Source organism: Phocoena phocoena, chromosome 10 (assembly GCF_963924675.1).
Source record: "Phocoena phocoena chromosome 10, mPhoPho1.1, whole genome shotgun sequence".
Classification (NCBI taxonomy): Eukaryota; Metazoa; Chordata; class Mammalia; order Artiodactyla; family Phocoenidae; genus Phocoena; species Phocoena phocoena.
Window position 1 is genome coordinate 82557075 of NC_089228.1, and position 19601 is coordinate 82576675.

A 19601-nucleotide genomic window follows, 5' to 3' on the forward strand; every position below is an offset into this window, starting at 1 on the left:
AATTAAATTTGTTTTCTCCTGTTAATCTGTCCTATGTCTAACTATTAGACCAGCCAAAGAAACTAGAAGGAAAGGAGAAATTTTTCCGCCTCTACAATGTGGTGTGTGTGCTTGTGTGTGTGTGCGTGTGTGTGCGTGTGTGTGTGTGTGTGTGTGTGTGCTAAAGCAGGCAGGGTTGTGTCTGTCTGTGTGTGCTAGGGTGTTCATTTCTCTTAGGCATCTTGGCTGTTTCTGTACTAGACTTCCCTCCTATGCTGTGTGTTTTCCGTGTTCCTACAAGCTTGTGAATGTGCACCTGTAACTGTGGTTCCTTGACTTTGCTGGGTCAGTATTGTAGTAGGATGGGCAGACTTCCTTATGTAAGCCTTCCTGCCTCTCCAGAGATGGGGCTTGTGGCTGAACCTTCTCAAACTGTCTGTGAGCCCCTCTCCAGCAGCCACATGTCCCGACATGTGCCCGCAGTCCGGAATTTTACCCGCCTCCACTCACAAATCACACACTCACGACACACACTTAGGTGCCTACGGTTGCACTGGCCAAGTCTCCACCCCCTCCCTTTGCTTAAACTTCGGAATTTCCAGCCGACCGGCCAACCGCTCCCAGCAGCGGGTGGAGTTGAGAAGGGCCCGCCCAGTTCTCGGAGTACAAAACTAGCTCTGCAGGACTGCGCGGCCACTTGTCCTTCAGCTCTGCGCACAATGTGTCATTCTCGAAGCTCCCTCCCCACCATGACCGTCCTGCGGGCTCCGACCCCGGTCCCCTCCACCAGCCCGGGACCCCAACGGGGCTCCGGCCCCGAGATCTTCACCTTCGATCCTCTCCCGGAGACCGCGGTGGCCCCCGCTGCGCGCCCCAGCGCCTCCCGCGGGCACCGAAAGCGCAGCCGTAGGGTCCTCTACCCACGAGTGGTGAGTGTCGCCGAAGTGGACAGCCCGGGGGAAGAGCAGGGCGGACCGCCGTACGCCGGGGCCCCGACCTGACCTGTTGCCTTTGTTATCTCCCCACAGGTCCGGCGTCAGCTGCCAGTCGAGGATCCGAGCCCTGCCAAAAGGCTGCTCTTTTTCCTGCTCACCATCATCTTCTGCCAGATCCTGATGGCTGAGGAGGGTGTGTCGACACCCCTGGTCCCGGAGGACACCCCCAGCGCGCAGTCCCTCGCGCCCACCGTTGTGCCCCCGGTCCTCGAGCCCCTTAATCTGACCTCGGAGCCCTCGGACTACGCTTTGGACCTCAGCACTTTTCTCCAGCAACACCCTGCCGCCTTCTAACTGGACTCTCCACACCCCCAGAAGAATCTGAAAAACCAAGAAACACTGGGTGTACCTGGTGGGAGAAAGAGCGTATCCCAAACTGGGACTCCCAAGGCAACTCGCACTCAGAACACTACAGCGGAGATGCCAGCCCGAGCCTGGGAGAGACAGGCACCGACAAGCCGGGGCTAGGCCGGGTGGCAGGAGACTTACCCGGCTAGGCCGGGTGGCAGGAGAGCGTCGTTATTTCTCATTGCTCCTAATAATATTTATATGTATTTATGTATGTCCCCCTAGGTGATGGAGGGGTGTATGTAATATTTATTTTAACTTATGCAGGAGTGCGAGATGTGCTCCTTGCTGCAAATGCAGATCTCTGGGTATTTATTGGGCTCTGGGGGATTGGTGGAGGCCGGCGCCCAGAACTGAGCGAGGCTGGGAAGAGGGATGGAGGAAACCCGGGTCCGAGAAGGCGCCCGGGCTGGGAGTCAAGGACGGTGGTGGGTCGTAGTAGGTTTAGCGGGTGACATACTCAGCCCTCCAGCATCTCAACTCGCGGGTCTACTGTGTGAGGCTTCGGCGGACCGTTGAGAATAAGGTCCTTGGCCTTCGATCTCCTCGAAGTTGCCCCCAAGGGGTGGCTGCGGGGTCGATGGGCTGTCAGGGGGCGGCTATGGGGTCGCCCGGTATGTTCTGTGAACACAAATAAACTTGATTTACCGTCAGCAGTCATGTGAGTGTCTCTTTGCAAGCCATGGTCCCCCATTCCCCATGGCCTTCAAGCGCCTGGGTCGGAGGAGCCGCGGTCAAGTCACCAGCGGGCGCTCCTCCCCGGGCCCCTGAGCCCCTTTTTCCCGAGTCACGGAACCCAGCAACCGGTAATCGGATGCTGTCGTACGTTGCCCAGTCTGCGGTTTTCCCAGTTAGTTCTCGCGGGGCAAATACGAGGTGAGTCAATCTCCCTTGCCCCGGGGTGCCAGACCCACTGAGGTCACGTCCCGTGGGGCGGGGCGTGGAGCGGCCTGGGCAGGGCTCCGGACCCCTGAGGGGCAGCGAATTGGGGGTCGCCCCATCCGACCCCGTGAGCCGGGGCCCGGGCGGGCGGCGGACCGGAGCGCGGCCTGCTGGGAAAGGGGCGGGCCGAGGGGGCGGGGGGAGGTTGGTCCGCCGCGGGGGCGGGGTCGCGTCTGCCGCAGCGCCAGGGTGCGGCCTGGTTGGGTGCTAGGGCGCCAGCGCGGGCCCAGCTCCCAGGCAGGCTGTGCGCGAGCGGCCCCTGCTCGGCGGCTCACAGGTCCCCTGCGCGTCCCCGCCCTGCCCCGGACCACGGCCAGGCCGCTGCCCGCGTCCGGGAAGGTAGGTGGGGGGTGGGGTGGGGAGATGGAGTCGGGCTGTGGAGGAGCAGGGACGGTGGCGCAAGGGTCTGGGGGTCTCCAAGGGCCGGGAGAGCTTTATCAGATAAGGGAGAAACCGTCGTCACTGAAGGTGGGGTGCGGCAAGGGGCTGGGAGTCGCTGGGTGACTGCGAAATTTCACAGGGTAAAGCCTTAGCGGATCCGTGGGCGCGGAAGGGACGGGGCCGCATTGTCTGCAGGCGGGGCGGGACTGACAGGAAAGCGAAAGGGTTCACTCCTGTGGACCTCACAGTGCCCCTTGCTATCAGCAAAGGCTTTCTCTCCCCCTCCTCCAGCTCCAGCCTGAGCCATGTTTTTCACCTGTGGCCCAAACGAGGCCATGGTGGTCTCCGGTAAGTATTGTTCTCTGCTCAGCCAGTGACCCCCAAGTCCCCGCAGAGGTCCCTTCCCCCTCTCCCCACCAGCTCCCCAGCGCCAGACCTTCTGCCCACCCCACCCCCATGGTTGCAAGCCACCCACTTGTGGTGATTCCCTGCCTCTATCCTTCCAAGGCCTACACTGCCCGCTGCTCCTGCCAGCGCCCAGATTTCTTCGTGGGGATTGCTTCCCCCTCCCTTCCCCGGTCGTCTTCCACATTCCAGCTCCACCGTGGCCACCGGCCACCGCAGCTCATTGCCTCCTCACCTTGCAGGTTTCTGCCGGAGCCCCCCAGTCATGGTGGCTGGAGGACGTGTCTTTGTCCTGCCCTGCATCCAGCAAATCCAGAGGTAGGTTGAACAAGAGAACTAGGGAAAGGGAACCTCCGTTTTCTCTCTTTTCTCCTTTTCACACTGTCCACCCCTTCTTTTTCCCCTAGGATCTCTCTCAACACACTGACCCTCAATGTCAAGAGTGAAAAGGTTTACACTCGCCATGGGGTCCCCATCTCAGTCACTGGCATTGCCCAGGTGAGGCTTTCAGAGCCTTTCCTCCAAAGTCCACTCCCCCATCACCTTCTCTGTCCCCAGACATTAAGAATCTTCTGACCATGGCCTTCCCTACCTCTTGCTATGGAGAAATTTCTCTGCTAGTCTCAGCTTCTCCAGGGATCCCCAAGGCACCTGACTCTCCCAGCTTCCTCCCTGTCTTCATGAGACCTTCACCACACCCTCCCTAACCCTATTCTGGCTACAGGTGAAGATTCAGGGCCAGAATAAGGAAATGTTGGCAGCTGCCTGCCAGATGTTCCTGGGCAAGACAGAGGCTGAGATTGCCCACATCGCACTGGAGACGCTGGAGGGCCACCAGAGGGCTATTATGGCCCACATGACTGTGGAGGTGGGCCTGAGGGCAGGGAAAGATCTGGAGGGGGTGCCAGAGTGAGAGGGGCCTAAGGACCGAGCTAGTCTGTAGGAGACAGTGGTCAGAGGATCTGAGAGCTTACGTTCCTTCTTCCCTCCATCGTGTTATCCTAGGAAATCTATAAGGACAGGCAGAAATTCTCAGAGCAAGTTTTCAAAGTGGCCTCCTCAGACCTGGTCAACATGGGCATCAGCGTGGTCAGCTACACCCTGAAGGACATTCACGACGATCAGGTAAACCTAGGCAGTTGCTTCTCCCCGCTTTCCTGCTCCCATCTGTTAAACCTTCCCGAGGACTGTGATATCTGCAACTCTTCCACAGGACTATTTGCACTCCTTGGGGAAGGCTCGAACAGCTCAAGTCCAAAAAGATGCTCGGATTGGGGAAGCGGAGGCCAAGAGAGACGCTGGGATCCGGGTGAGAGATCTGGGGGTTGCTTGGTCTCCATGGGCTTATTGTGCACCTGGTGGAAGAGGGGATGGCGTGGGGGCTGGTGGAGCAGGGTTGGCAGAGGATATAAATGAGGCCGGGCCTGGGGTGAGGACAGAGGAGCTTGGTGGAGATCAGGCTCTCTCCCTGGGGCCTTCCTCTCCCTACTCTGACTCCCTGCCTGATCTCTGCATGCACAGGAGGCCAAAGCCAAGCAAGAAAAGGTGTCTGCTCAGTACCTGAGTGAGATCGAGATGGCCAAGGCGCAGAGGGACTACGAGCTCAAGAAGGCTGCATACGACATTGAGGTCAACACCCGCCGAGCACAGGCTGACCTGGCCTATCAGCTTCAGGTCAGAGCCCCTATGCTGGCCCGGTGGCCAGGCTGGACTTCACTCCCTCCCCGTTCTTCTCAGGCCACCACTCTCTCATATTCTGACTCTGATCCCCTTATTCTGGCCCTCCATTTCTGACCCTCCATTTCTGACCCTCCATTTCTGACCCAGCTCCTCCTTATGAGGAAGATTTAAAAGACCTAAACGTTTCAGCTGAAAAGCAAAGAAAAGGCCTAGAAAGGATACGCTCTATAGGGCTGATCACGGGCTTGAGGCAGGTTGTGCCCTGTGCCAGGGCACCTGGATGAGGGGGTGAACCAGAGCTAAGATCCAACCATGGTCCACATTGGGCCTGGGTGAATGGGTCTGCATCCACCCAGAGGAAGGGGTGCCTTTTTCCAATTTGCACAGGGGTACTCCATGGGCTCACAGCAGCCCTGGTGATCACAGAAGTGTGTGAGGAAGGAAAACGTGGGCTTTGAATCCCACAAAATGAGACATGGAGGCCCTTGAAAATGCAGGGAGGTGTAGTCAATCCTCCTCATTTGTGGATCCCATAACTGAGAATTTGCCTCATCACTAAAATTTATTGGTTACCTCAGAACCAGTATTTTTTGTACTGATGACTGTTTGCAAACATGCGCAGAGTGGAGAAAAATTTGAGTTGCCTGATGTGTGCTTCCCAGTCGAGGTTGAACAAGAAGATGTTCTGCCTTCTTGTTTCGGCTCATACTGTAAACAGTGTCATTTTCATAGTATATTCACTGCCACATTTTTTGCACTTTTGTGCTTTTTTTTTTGGTGATTTCACAGTTTAAAATGTCCCCAAATGTAGTGCTGAAGTGCTGTCTAGTGTCCTAAGTGCAGGAAGGCTGTGATGTGCCTGATGGAGGAGACGCGTGTTAGATAAGCTTCCTTCAGGCATGAGTTACAGTGCTGCTGGCCATGAGTTCACTGTTAATGAACCAACAGATATGTTACCTATGGTGTCTTTAAGCAGAAACACATAAAACAAGGATATATAGGACTTCCCTGGCGGTCCAGTGGTTAAGACTCCGTGCTTCCACTGCAGGTGGTGTGGGTTCGATCCCTGATCGGGGAACTAAGATCCCGCATGCTGCACATCTTGGCCAAAAAAAAAAGATATATATTGATCTGTTGTGACCAGAGGCTCACAGGAACCTATACCTGTATTTCCCTTAGGAACAAAATAAGTGTTTTGTTAATTCAGTGTTCATGGCTACTTTATAAAACAGAACTACCATAACTAACGAGAATCAACAGTACTCTGAGACCTTTACCCAAAGGGCAGCAATATTATGAGATTCGTTTTTGCCAAGAGTTGGTACAGGGTGAAATTATGAAATGCAGCACATCTTTAGTTATGACGTTAAATCCCTGGATGGCTTGACAGGTACCTGAGTGTGGCATAGTACTTTGCTACTCAAAGTGTGGTCTGCCTCCCAGCAACATCGGTATCCCTGGGGAGCTTGTTAGAAATACAAAATCTGAGGCTCCAGCCCAACTGACCAAGTCAGAATCTGTATTTTAACAAAATCCCTAGGTGATTCATGTATTGATAGACATTGGAGTTTGAGAAGCATTAACATAGTGGAAAACACCAGCTTGGGCGGGACTTAACCCACCCAAGGATAAGGTCCTTAATCTTCTTCTCAACATGGCTTGTCTGCACATCAAAGGGTTGGGCTGGTTTGGGTTCTGTTCAGCTTTTATTAGTTCCTCATTTTGTGCCAGCCAGGCTTTGTGCTAGGTGCTGGGGAAATAAGGATTTACTCAACAGGTATCTGTTAAATGCCTGTTATGTGCCAGGCATTGTTTTGGAGATGAGTATATACGTATGAATGAGACAATAAGATTCCTGCCCTCATGGAGCTTTACGTTATAATACACGAAACCACTAATAAGCAAATAACCTTCACTGGCTCAAATTACATGAAGTGCTATGAAGGAAATACATAGGTGGTACTTTGCTGGGGGGATACTCTATTAGGTCGGGGGTGATCAGAGGAAGCTTCGGTGAGGAAGTGATACATGAGATAAATCCTGAAGATGAGAAATAGTCAATAATGTAAAGAGTGGTGGGCCAAGAACATTCTAGTCCAGTGCTGTTCAAATAGAACTTTCTGAAATAATGGAAATGCTCTATATCTGTGCTGTGATGTTGAGCACTTGTAATGTGGCTTTTGTGACTGAGGAACTGAATTTTTAAATTTTTTATTTTGATTTAAATAGCTATATGTGGCAAGTGACTAGGCAGGGGACTGGCACATGCAAAGACCCTGATGTAGCAAAGAGCTCAGCGTGTCCCAGGAACAGAAAGGAGGTTTCTGATCCAGTATGGCTGGTGTGCTGTGAGTAGTGAGAGGCAGGTGGGACCAGGTTTACTAGGGTTCGAGTGGCCATGATGGAGACTTAGAAGATTCAAAGCACAATGGGAAGCTGTTGGAGAACTTTAAGCAGAGAGGTGCTCTGGTCTAATTTACATTTTCACAAGGATCAGTACAGCTGTTATGTGAAGAATTGATTGATTGTCAAAAGAGAAGAGAAGGGGGCTTCCCTGGTGGCGCAGTGGTTAAGAATCTGCCTGCCAACACAGGGCACACGCATTGGAGCTCTGGTCCGGGAAGATCCCATATGTCGTGGAGCAACTAAGCCCGTGCGTCACAACTACTGAGCCTGCGCTCTAGAGCCCGCGAACCACAACTACTAAAGCCCACGCGCCTAGGGCCCATGCTCCGCAACAAGAGAAGCCACCGCAATGAGAAGCCCACGCACTGCAACAAAGAATAATCCCCGCTCGCTGCAACTAGAACAGCAACAAAGACCCAACGCAGCCAAAAATAAATAAATTAAATAAAATTTTTTTTTAAAAAAAAGAGGAAGTGGGGAGATGAGTTAGAAGGTTTTTCAAAGATGATGAATTGCATAAATGCAGCTAATTGCACTCCCTCTTAAAACCTCACTAAATCCACATAAGGTGATTAAAGAAAAAAAAAGTTGGAGAGAATAGGAACAGAAGCAACAGAAACCATAACATCATTTTGGACGCTGGAAAGCCGTGGTAATTGACCAAGGAGGTCTGAGACAGCTGAGCCCAAAGCTGAAGGGGAGAAAACAATGAAATGATCTGAGGCTCAGGAGCTGGCAGCACCAGGGGCCTCTGGAGCTGTGACGAAGACTGTTGAAATAAGGAGAAACAGGTGAAAAGTGACTTCTCAGAGCGCTCTGGCTCCCTGCCTCTGGGTAGTGCTCCCTTCTCTGCCCCAGTAGACTTCTGGGGGTTTATTATCTGAAGAGAGTAAACCAGAGGGCATGACCTGGGGCCAGCCAGACACAGGTGAGGGCCTAAGTACTTAACCAGTAACAGGCCTGAAGAGGCTGTCTGCTTTTTTTTTTTTTTTTTTTTTTTTGCAGTACGCGGGCCTCTCACTGCTGTGGCCTCTCCCGTTGCGGAGCACAGGCTCCGGACGTGCAGGCTCAGCGGCCATGGCTCACAGGCCCAGCCGCTCCGCGGCATGTGGGATCTTCCCGGACTGGGGCACGAACTCGTGTCCCCTGCATCGGCAGGCAGACTCTCAACCACTGCGCCACCAGGGAAGCCCCTGTCTGCCTATTGAATACTGAATAGTGACCACTTCCCCTAACCACTCACCCCATATGGCTCTCAGAACCCCCATCTTCCAAAGAAGAAATCAGAAGACTGCTCTGGGGAACATGACCAATCCAACATGAAAGACTTGAAGATCCTGAATCTGAGGTTCGTCAGCAGATGAACTGCCTAGGTCAGCCTAGGTTGAAGCTCAAAGCCAACGAGCCTCACCCACATACCCAGAGTTTCCCTTCAGTGTTTCAGACCTTCCTCCCTGTGAGCAGACAAGCAAGGAATCCCTGACATATAAGGGATCCTGCAACATGGAAGACAGGCCAAAATCACAAGCAGAGCAAAGCAATTTGAAGGATACATACTATACAGGGAGAAGAAAGCTTAAAAAAATATATATCCTCAGTGATAAGAGAGTAGTTTACATCTAGGAAATCAGGACATAGAAAACAAAAAAGAGCTTTTAGAAATTAATAAAATGGAAGAACTGAAAAAAAAATCACAGTGGAAGAGAAATTCTAATAAATTTCCCAGAAAATAGGACAAGACATGGAAAAATTGGGAAAGAATATTAGAGGCCAGCCCAGGAGACCCAACAGAACAAAGAAAACAGAAGGAAATCATCAGTGAAAAGATTTGGACACGTTTATGTGACTTTCTGGATTGAAATGGTCCACCAAGTGCCCAAAACAGTGAATGAAAAACATCTACCTTGAAGAACATCACTGTGAAATTTCAGAACACTGAGAATAACGAAAAGAACTAAAAGCTTCCAGAGAGAATGAACAGATCTCAAGCAAAGGGTCAGGCATCAGAATGACTTCAGATTTCTCAAGAAGCTTCAATACCCTGGAACAATGCCTTAAAAATTCTGGTGGAAGATTAATAACAACCTAGTAACCTGTACTCAACCTAATCGTCATTCAAATAGAAGAGTGGAGTGAAAATCTCAGAGAAGCAAGATCTGAAAAAACTTATTGCCCACATACTCTTTCCTTTTTTTAAAAATTTTGCGGTACGCGGGCCTCTCACTGTTGTGGCCTCTCCCATTGCGGAGCACAGGCTCCGGACGCGTAGGCTCAGCGGCCATGGCTCACGGGCCCAGCTGCTCCGCGGCACGTGGGATCCTCCCGGACCAGAGCACGAACCCGTGTTCTCTGCATCGGCAGGCGGACTCTCAACCACTGCACCACCAGGGAAGCCCTCTTTCCTTTTTTTAAAAAAAATTAATTTTTGGCTGCATTGGGTCTTCGTTGCTGCACGTGGGTTTTCTCTAGTTGCCGTGAGTGGGGACCACTCTTCGTTGCGGTGCGCGGGCTTCTCATTGCGGTGGCTTCTCTTGTTGCGGGAGCATGGGCTCTAGGTGCGTGGGCTTCAGTAGTTGCGGCTCGTGGGCTCTAGAGCGCTGGCTCAGTAGTTGTGGCGCACGGGCTTAGTTGCTCCGCAGCATGTGGGATCTTCCTAGACCAGGGATCGAACCCGTGTCCCCTGCATTGGCAGGCAGATTCTTAACCACTGCGCCACCAAGGAAGTCCCCCACATACTCTTTCTGTGGGAGCTGCCGGAGGTTGAATCTGAAGAAGAGAGAGAAGGGGGGGTGGATAGGCTCCAACACAGGAACACTGTGATGCTGCATATGGGGGCCAAGAGCAACTAGTCTAGTTTGGAACAGGTTTGAACTTTTAGGGTCAAAGATAGTACAGGGTGCCACATCCAGAAGCACCCTTCCTCTGGAGTGAACAGATGGGTGTTCACTGTAAAGGCAGGGGCACCATCTCTTGTGTTGATGAGCCCCACAGGGGAGGTGGTGCACATCTGAGCCAGAGCAATGAGGCAAGAAGTGTGTTCCTCCCCTGAACCTCTCCTCACCGACATCTTGGCAAGAGCCTTCTGATCCCTCTACTCTGCAAGGGATAAGAAAATGAAATCTGCCTAAGAGGAACTCTATGTATACATGGTTTTGTAGTTGCTTACAGTATCCCGGGAAGGATACACGACAGGCTGCTCACGGTGGTTGTTTCAGGGAAAGTGAACCAACCAGGTGGCTTGAGAAATAGGTGGGAGGAAACCTATCACTGTTTACTTTTTTTTTAAAATTTGGACCACATACAAAAGATAAAAATGACACACACACACAGCCCCCCAAAAGAAAGTTGGTGAGAGAGAGAAAAAAAAAAGTTGGTGAGAGAACTTTTCAGTAGTTGACAGTGGCTTGCACTAAGGTAACCGCCACACAGATGGAGAGAAGTGCATGGATTTGAGCGTGACTGGAGGTGGAGGATGGCTACCATGCACTCAAGTGCCCACCAGGTGTTCATACTCTAGAGGGAGACTTGGTGGAGAAACAAGGTGATAGGAGTTCAGTGGAGGGATACTTCACCTGGCCTGAGGGAGAATTGCTGGGTTCCAGCCCTATCCAGCCCTGAAGCTGAGACTACGTGGGGAACAGCCCTAACTGTTGGTATTGGCTCTGATAGGGAAGATCAGGCCACCCCCCATCGCTCCTCAGGCCATGCCTTGGATCTGTACGGGAAACGGACTCCCTTGGGCAGGCTGAGCCTACTGGGACCGCCTTCATGTGCCTGCTCTATTTTTTTTTTAATTTTTTTGAATTGACACGGTATCAAGTCTTTTTTTTTAAGTTATTTATTTATTTATTTTTGGCTGTGTTGGGTCTTCGTTGCTGCACGCAGGCTTTCTCTAGTTGCGGCGAGTGGGGGCTACTCTTCATTGCGGTGCACGGGTTTCTCATTGCGGTGGCTTCTCGTTGCGGAGCACGGGCTCTAGGTGCGTGGGCCTACATTAGTTGTGGCCAAGGCACGTGGGATCTTCCCAGATCAGGGCTCAAACCCGTGTCCCCTGCATTGGCAGGCGGATTCTTAACCACTGCGCCACCAGGGAAGTCCCCCTGCTCTATTTTTACATCCCGCCTGGGAGCCCCGGCCCTAGCTTCCCTGCCTGCTTCCTGGCCGCTTGCTCTTCAGCTCTGACTCTGAGCATCCCTCCTTCCCAGGTGGCCAAGACGAAGCAGCAGATCGAGGAACAGCGGGTCCAGGTGCAGGTGGTGGAGCGGGCCCAGCAGGTGGCAGTGCAGGAGCAGGAGATCGCCCGCCGGGAGAAGGAGCTGGAGGCCCGCGTGCGGAAGCCGGCGGAAGCCGAGCGCTACAAGCTGGAGCGCCTAGCGGCGGCAGAGAAGTAAACACCCCTTCCTGGCCCCTTGCGGCTCCTTCACCACCTGGGCGCCCCCAGACGAATTGCTGAGGCCTTCTTTACCTGTACTCCTCCTGTGGAGTCTTTCTCCCAGAGCAAGGGCTCTTCCTCAGCTCCTCCCTCCACTCCCTTCTCTGCCCAGGTCCCAGCTGATCATGCAGGCAGAGGCAGAAGCCGAGTCTGTGCGGGTGAGTTAGCAGATGGCTCTTGCCGGCTTGTGGAGGGAGTGGGATTGTGCTCGGATTTCTTGTCCTTGACTACCGCCATCAGTACCCCAGGCGTCCTGTACCCTCCTCAGATGCGTGGGGAAGCCGAGGCCTTTGCCATAGGGGCCCGAGCCCGGGCCGAGGCTGAGCAGATGGCCAAGAAGGCAGAGGCTTTCCAGCTGTACCAGGAGGCTGCTCAGTTGGACATGCTGCTGGAGAAGCTGCCCCAGGTCTGGGGGTCGTGTGGACAAAAGCAGAGGAGGGACAGGATGAAGGACTGAGGGGTGGGGGAAATGAGGGAGGGTCTGGGGGAGAACCAGGCTAGGAGCCATAAATTCGGGGTGAGAATTACAAGCCAGTGACCAGAGTGAGGAAGGGTGATCCTCACAAAAGTGAAGGACAAGGATCTTAAAACCCAGAGGAAGGAGTCTTAGGATGGGTGTGGTCAGACCACAAGTGCTGAGTGGGCATCTTACCTACCAGGTGGCAGAGGAGATCAGTGGTCCCTTGACCTCGGCCAATAAGATCACACTGGTGTCCAGTGGAAGTGGGGCCATGGGGGCGGCCAAAGTGACCGGGGAAGTGCTGGACATCCTGAGCCGCCTGCCGGAGAGCGTGGAGAGACTCACAGGCGTCAGCATCTCCCAGGTGAGGGTTTCTAGGGCGGGGGCTGTGGAGCCGAATCACCAGGTTCTTATGGCATGTGATGCAGCGGGCCTAGCATGGGGCCAGCACCCAGGAGGCCTGGGGGGCCACTGACATTTATTAATTGCTTTCTGTGTGCCAAAACAGGGCTAAGCTTCTACACAAATGGTTTAAAAATGTTTTTAGATCAAACTTCCTTTGGGGTATGTGGGCTTTTACAAAGTAAAGAAACTGAACTTCCAGTTTAGCCCATGTCATACAGCTGGTGAAGCTGGGCTTCACACCCAGGCCAGCTATCTCTGGCGCCTGTGCTCTTGGTCACCCCACGAGTAGAAGGAACTAGCTGCAGCCTGTTGAAAATTAATTCCAGGGCATATCACTGCTTTTCTTGGTGCCTGTTTATTCACCTGTAGATTACGGTAGAGATCAGAGAGTAGGACCTAGAGCCAGACTGTTTTGGTGTGAATCGTGGCCCCAGTGCATGCTAACTGTGACCTTGGACAAGTTAATCTTCTCTGCACCTGTTTCTTCACCTTAAAACTGGGTTAATAAAAGTAACTACCCTGTTGAATTGTTAAGGGGATTAAATGAGTAGATATTTGCAGTGTTTAGAACAGTGCCTAGCACGTAGTAAGTACTATATAAGTGTGTGAAAGGACTTCCCTGGCAGTCTGGTGGTTAATACTCCACGTTCCCAATGCAGGGGGTGTGGGTTCGATCCCTGGTCGGGAACTAAGATCCCGTATTCTGCACAGCCAAAACAACAACAAAAACAAAACAAAGAGTGTGTTAAATAAAAAATGCATATATAAATAAAAGCACCAGACTGAATCAGTGACCTTCGAGCTGGGTTCCTTGGAGTCTCCTTGAGGTCTGCAGTGGATAATTGGGAGCTAAGGAGGGCCTGTGCAAGCAGGGATCCGGCTCCCTTCACCCCTTTGCAGTAAGTAATTCATTATTATACAAGAATCCAAATGACTGCTTGGCAAAGGGGGTGAGGTAGGGTACCAGAAAAAACTAGAATACTCATGGAAGTATGCATCCTCCCTGCAGCCTGTTCACCCAGATGGGATCCTGGGAGAGCAGGGCACCTGGTTCCCATAGTCATCACTGTTGTCTTTTGCCAGGTGAACCACAAGCCTCTGAGAACAGCCTGAGCCCTCGACCTTCGCGATGCCCAGCCTCATAACTCAAGTTGCCTGAATGGCCCCAATACTGCATGCACTTCAGCTGGCTCCCCAAGCACATCCTTTGACAGCGGAGTTCCACCGCTTGTCTCTCCTCGCCAAAAAGCCTGTTCCTTGCCTTGGAAGGGAAGGGTTGCTCCCTTTTCCAGCCCCATACTGCAGACTGCCAGTCCCATGCCAGCCTTCTGATGATCCCACCCCCAACTTATTTAACTTAAACTACTGTCTGAGCCTGTTGTCCAGAATTCTTCCTTAACCAAGCCTTGAGGGGTGGTCTGCAGGTTCTCAACTTTGTCAAATAAATTGCTAATAAGTACTGATACTTATGAACAGTTAATATAGCAGAACTAATTCAAAATGAATGCTAGAATGTAGCTTTTGCCTTTGCCTTCAATAGGCTTTTTACAATGGGAGAGGCAGTAGTTACTTGTATGTTAAGTTATAGAATTAATCCCCCTCCCAACCCTGAAGTTGGTTATCAGCAAAGCGTGAAGTGGAAGCAATATCAATAACTGCATTCGTCCCTAGAATTACTGAAAACACGGCCAAGGGAAATTGTTACATTTGTTAAATTTCCAGGGCAGCTTTGAGACTATTGTGCTCCTTGAAGCACGAGGTATTAGATGGAACAGTTTAGAATGGGACCATGGTGTGACGTCCCTCACTAGTGATTTTCTGCCTTAGGCTGAGAAAATCCACAGGATTACAGAAATCAGCGTTACCCATAACAGAAAGGAACCCTGGATGCACTGTGCATTCGAGATCCTTCTGGAGCACTGTTAAAAACAGACTGCTGGGGTCCAACCCATTCTGGTTCAGTACATCTGGGCAGGATCGTTCAAGGGGATGCTGATCTTGCAACCACTTGTCGTTTCTCAGTTCCTTTTTCTGTCCCTAGATCCTGCATCTGGGCCTATACCTACCCCAGTTACTAAGACAGGTACAGGTGGTGGGTACCAGGGATTAAGGTGTAAGGATATTCTTCTCATTAGTTTATGGGAAGTAGAATGTATAACTGAACTTGAGCCCCATGCCTCCATGAGCAATCTTTCCCTGAATGAGCACACATCTCACAACTTTTTTTTTCAATTCCCGTTTATTTTTGGCTCTTGGGGCAATGTCATCTTTTCAATATGAAAAAAAGCAGCAAGTTCAACACAATAGAAATCTGAAGTGTAGAATAGGACAAAACCAAGGGTAGGGGGGAAGGCAGTAGCAAAAGTAAGAGATGAGGTGTTGCCAGAGGATGGAGTGTCCTGTCCCCTCTCTGGGGAATGACATTTAGGTGGTAGCACATAGCTTTCCATATAGGTACAGAAGGGGTGATAAGTCATTTTTTTCCATAAGAAAAGATAGGGCTGGGGAGTGGCTTTCTGGAGGCTTAGAGACTAGTCTCCCTTGCTCCTCTTGACCCCCTTTTCTGACCAGGGGAAAGGAAGGAATCCAACATTACGAGGGAGGTAAAGTGGAAGAGGGGAGGATCCCCCGCTTGACAGGGTGGTGGCCAGAACCTTGCAAAGGAAATGGCTCAGGACAGAGCTTGGAGGGAGATTGAAAATGGAGATAATACTGTTAACACCTCCCCTGAAGCTGAGAGGAGCAGAGAGCTACCTGGAAACTAGGACTTCAATAGCCTGGATGCCCCTCTCCAAAACCCCACCCCTTCCCAGTAGGGACTTCTACCTGCTGCTTCGTTTCCTTTCCCCTGGGCTACCACATGGGCCTAGGATGGCAGTCACCTATCCGGATTATCAGCACATGGTTCTGAATGGGATTTGATGAGACTCAGCTTCTTGAGAGTTTATCTTGAAAACAGAGAGGGAAATGTTAACTGGACAGATGGGAGGAGTGGGCACCAGAAGGAAATACAGGGTTACCCAGAATGGCAGAAATCTAGGTTCCCCAGAGTGGAAAGAGAGAGGAGACATTCAACAAACAACAGATATTTATTGAGCGCCTATTATGTGCCAGGCACTGTTCTAGAACCCCCCCCCCCCAAAAAAGAAAAAAAAAGACAGGCAGAAAACGCAAATTCTGAGGGAGAGGAAAGGGGCGGCTGAGGAAGAAGGCAGAGGGGACTGAGAAGCCTGAGGTGGTGGGGACTCGGCCTTAGGCTTCCTCTTCGGCCTCCTCACCGAAATCCTCCTCCTCTTCTGCGGTGGCATCCTGGTACTGCTGGTACTCGGAGACGAGGTCGTTCATGTTGCTCTCAGCCTCGGTGAACTCCATTTCGTCCATGCCCTCACCTGTGTACCAGTGGAGGAAGGCCTTCCGGCGGAACATGGCAGTGAACTGCTCTGAGATGCGCTTGAACAGCTCCTGGATGGCTGTGCTGTTTCCAATGAAGGTGACCGCCATCTTGAGGCCACGGGGTGGGATGTCGCAGACGGCCGTCTTGACATTGTTGGGGATCCATTCCACGAAGTAGCTGCTGTTCTTGTTCTGCACGTTGAGCATCTGCTCATCGACCTCCTTCATGGACATCCGCCCACGGAAGACAGCAGCCACGGTGAGGTACCGGCCATGGCGGGGGTCACAGGCAGCCATCATGTTCTTGGCATCGAAGACCTGCTGGGTGAGCTCCGGCACAGTGAGGGCCCGATACTGCTGGCTTCCACGGCTGGTTAGAGGAGCAAAGCCAGGCATGAAAAAATGGAGACGTGGGAAGGGCACCATGTTGACTGCCAGCTTGCGGAGGTCAGCATTGAGCTGGCCAGGGAAGCGGAGGCAGGTGGTGACACCACTCATGGTGGCCGAGACGAGGTGGTTCAGGTCCCCGTAGGTTGGCGTGGTCAGCTTGAGGGTGCGGAAGCAGATGTCGTAAAGGGCCTCGTTGTCAATGCAGTAGGTCTCATCAGTGTTTTCCACCAGCTGATGGACGGAGAGGGTGGCATTGTAGGGCTCAACCACAGTGTCGGACACTTTGGGTGAGGGCACCACACTGAAGGTGTTCATGATGCGGTCAGGATACTCTTCACGAATCTTGCTGATGAGCAAGGTGCCCATTCCAGAGCCTGTGCCCCCGCCCAGCGAGTGGGTCAGCTGGAAGCCCTGCAGGCAGTCACAGCTCTCGGCCTCCTTCCGAACCACATCCAGGACCGAGTCGACCAGCTCGGCCCCCTCTGTATAGTGGCCCTTGGCCCAGTTGTTGCCTGCCCCAGACTGACCTGCAATGGGGTCAGAAGGCAAGCTTGGTTAGTAAAGTGTGGAAGATACATGGCCACATTTCTGCTTTTCAACTTTTGGAGTAATGCCAGTGGATGTATCTTCTCTCCCTCCCGTGTTACACCTGTCGCTCCCCCCAATTTACTATTTAAAGCAGTCACTACCTCTATCCTCCATTAGATTTCAAAACACAGCCCTGTATAAGTTCTTCAGTACAATCATTTCCTAACTCTTGCTGCACCCAAATAACTTGAACAAGTATCTACTATTGTCTGTGTAACTCACCAAAAACAAAGTTGTCTGGTCTGAAGATCTGACCAAAAGGCCCTGAGCGAACAGAGTCCATGGTCCCGGGTTCTAGATCCACCAAGATAGCACGAGGAACATATTTGCCACCTACAGGGAATAAAGTAGCGTTGTAAAAACCGACCGACATATAGGTAAATATTTTGGGGCGGGGAGGCAGCCGGGGACCCAAACTTGTGATTCCAGACACTGCCACCAGGTGGCAGCAGAGCCACTTTTGAGCCCCGATGGGGGAAATGAAGAAAGGGCTCCAAAGGGAGAGAGAATGGATTCATTCAAAGGGGATAAAGGGTTTCCCAGGGAGGCAAGAGACCCCAGAGAAGTGGGAGTAATGGGACCCGTGATTCACGGCCTCCTGCCCTCACCTGTGGCTTCATTGTAGTACACGGAGATGCGGTCCAGCTGCAGGTCGCTATCCCCATGATAGGTGCCGGTGGGGTCGATGCCATGTTCATCACTGATCACCTCCCAGAACTGCCAGGGGAGAGCAACGGGTCCTCAACAGCTCAGGTTCCAGCCAATTATACGCCCTCTACCGCCATTTTAATTCCAGATACGCCTGTGCCGGGCCCTCCCCTAGGGCCTGGCATTCCTTCTGCCTGCCACACCCTTCCCCTAAACACCTGCACACGCGGGAAAACTGCAGCTTTCACTGCTTGGGATGTGAGATGCTGTGGAAGGTCCCGGCGATCGCAGGCACCGAGGTGGGTAGATGGAAGCGGCCGACTTGCTCGGAGAAGCGAACCTCCCCGCCCCCCCCCTTCGCAGGGCACAAAGAGCTGGGGGCCGGAGAAAGGAGCCACTGCCGCAGGCGCCCACCCCGCCCGGCACGTGACCGCGGCGCAGGCGCGCGCCTAGGCGCCGACAAAGGGAGGCGCCGCGCGTGGGCGGGGCCGGAGCGCGAATTCCGCGCGGTAAGGGCGGGACTTGGCTCGGGCTCGCGCGCCCCCAGCGGGCTGGCCCGGCCGCATTGTCCCAGCGCGCCAGGGCGCCCGGGTCCCGCCCTTCTGCTCTAACGTAGCAGCCGCGCTTCCTCCCCGCCCCTCCCCCGCTACACTGTAACCGCGCGCAAAGGAAAAAAAAACCCTCCCCCTTGGCCTCGGAATTTTATTTCTTCTCTAGCTTTTAATTTTAACCCCCTTGCTTTAAATGAGGTTTTTCTTCCTTTGTCCTACTCTTTGGCCCTGAGGAGCCCTTTTAAAAAAAGCACTCCCCCTTTCCCCTAGCTCTTTCTCCATATCTGTTCACGCCCTAAAAGGGTCTCGGTTAAGGGCAAATGAAAGAAACTGAAATTAGTCCAGCACATATTAGCCTTCCGTGCACGAAAACCTGGGGGACCGCCCCTTGGGGATCGCGGGTGCCCGGAGACACCTATCTTTTGTAAAGGATATCGCGTACTGCAGCCCACCCCGGCGCATCGCGTCCCCCACATTTGGATCTGACCTCTCTGCAGCTGCCCGCCAGCCTCGCCCCTTCCCCCTCCGGCTCAACACTCCGAAACCCCGCCAAAGGGGATGCACATGGGGAAAACCTCATCTCGCTTTGTCTCGGGCCGTTTCCGCATCTCCCTCGCTCCCCGGTCCTCGGACCGTTAGCAGATGCCCTTTTTAAGTAAAATTTTACAGAAACTCGGTTTTCCCGCCCCCTAAACCTGAAGGGTGCTTTTAACAGCTTCCCCAAAATAAGCCTGCCAAGAAAAATTCCCCATTTTTCAAAAGCAAATCCCAGCTTTGCATAATACAAACGTGTATTATATATACATACAACTTTTAACGGGCAAAGCCTGACTAAGAATGGAGGATGCGAATGTCCCAGAGCCATTCGTCATAATTTACCTGGATTTTTTTCTTCTTAAAAATAAATATAGTCAAAAGAGGTTAAAAATCCTTACCTTGGCACCGATCTGATTGCCACACTGACCGGCCTGGATGTGCACGATTTCCCTCATTTTTAAAATTTATTGTAATCTTTTTGCTCGCCTCACAAGTGTGTACGGGGCAAGAAAATGATACGTAATTAGTTTTTCTCTGCTGCTGGTCGCAGGCTGGAAGGATGGGACGGGGCCCAGAGGTTGGAGCAGCGAGGTCCGAACTCGGCGGCAGGAAGGTTCTGAGAGGGAGAAAGGAGAGGGGAGGGCGCGGGAGGAAAGGCGGGCAGGGCGGGGCGCGCGTGCGCGGGGGCCGGGAGGCGGGAGAACGCGCCCCGCGAGGTGGTGGGGAGACAAAGCCTCACCGAGGCTGGCCCTGATTAGTCCGTGCTGGTCATGTATCAGACGTCCATTGGTCCCTGCTCGGCGGGACGAGCGCAGTCCTCCCTGGGAGTTGTAGTCCTCTATTGTTGTCCACGCTGCAAAATGAAAGAACAAATGGGTGGGTACTGGGTATGGGGGTTTTGTTTTGGGAGTTTTTAATGAAAAATGACCTTGCGCAAGGGTTTCTTCCTCTATGCCTGACTTTTCTGGTATAAAAAGAGAGTAGTTTACGGATACAGAAATTGGGAACCCGGGGGTGCCAGGCGTTGGAAGGTGGAGTGGGGGCACGCCCTGAAAGCTCCC

General features: G+C 52.6%; 3 protein-coding genes across 16 annotated transcripts; 2 read left to right on the forward strand and 1 right to left on the reverse strand.

Annotated features, from left to right (window-relative positions):
- The first annotated feature begins 684 nt into the window (after nucleotides 1-684).
- On the forward strand, nucleotides 685-1975 carry IER3 (immediate early response 3). Its single transcript, XM_065886227.1, has 2 exons — nucleotides 685-908; nucleotides 1008-1975. Exons 1-2 carry the CDS (start codon nucleotides 699-701, stop codon nucleotides 1266-1268), a joined length of 471 nt encoding a protein of 156 aa, XP_065742299.1. The 5' UTR covers nucleotides 685-698; the 3' UTR covers nucleotides 1269-1975.
- Nucleotides 1976-2430: 455 nt separating this feature from the next.
- FLOT1 (flotillin 1) lies at nucleotides 2431-13902 on the forward strand. 4 transcript variants are annotated; one of them, XM_065884766.1, is made up of 13 exons: nucleotides 2431-2603; nucleotides 2937-2993; nucleotides 3293-3368; nucleotides 3458-3548; nucleotides 3775-3918; nucleotides 4056-4175; nucleotides 4264-4359; nucleotides 4572-4724; nucleotides 11342-11523; nucleotides 11681-11726; nucleotides 11837-11974; nucleotides 12228-12392; nucleotides 13517-13902. In XM_065884766.1, exons 2-13 carry the CDS (start codon nucleotides 2951-2953, stop codon nucleotides 13544-13546), a joined length of 1284 nt encoding a protein of 427 aa, XP_065740838.1. In that variant the 5' UTR covers nucleotides 2431-2603; nucleotides 2937-2950; the 3' UTR covers nucleotides 13547-13902. The 4 variants fall into 4 exon arrangements, with proteins under 4 accessions (XP_065740838.1, XP_065740839.1, XP_065740837.1 ...); XM_065884767.1 differs by having other exon boundaries at nucleotides 2505-2603; nucleotides 4264-4302; nucleotides 4608-4724; XM_065884765.1 differs by lacking the exon at nucleotides 2431-2603 and having other exon boundaries at nucleotides 2788-2993.
- Nucleotides 13903-15503: 1601 nt separating this feature from the next.
- TUBB (tubulin beta class I) lies at nucleotides 15504-19286 on the reverse strand. Of its 11 annotated transcripts, none has more exons than XM_065886471.1 (5): nucleotides 18939-18995; nucleotides 17413-17521; nucleotides 17027-17137; nucleotides 16718-16743; nucleotides 15686-16645 (listed from the first exon to the last, which is right to left on the reverse strand). In XM_065886471.1, the coding sequence occupies exons 1-5, from the start codon at nucleotides 18993-18995 to the stop codon at nucleotides 15686-15688; spliced, it is 1263 nt and encodes a 420-aa protein (XP_065742543.1). The 11 variants fall into 11 exon arrangements, with proteins under 11 accessions (XP_065742541.1, XP_065742543.1, XP_065742552.1 ...); XM_065886480.1 differs by having other exon boundaries at nucleotides 15686-16045; nucleotides 16652-16743; XM_065886478.1 differs by having other exon boundaries at nucleotides 15686-16289; nucleotides 16632-16743.
- Between the last annotated feature and the right edge of the window lie 315 nt (nucleotides 19287-19601).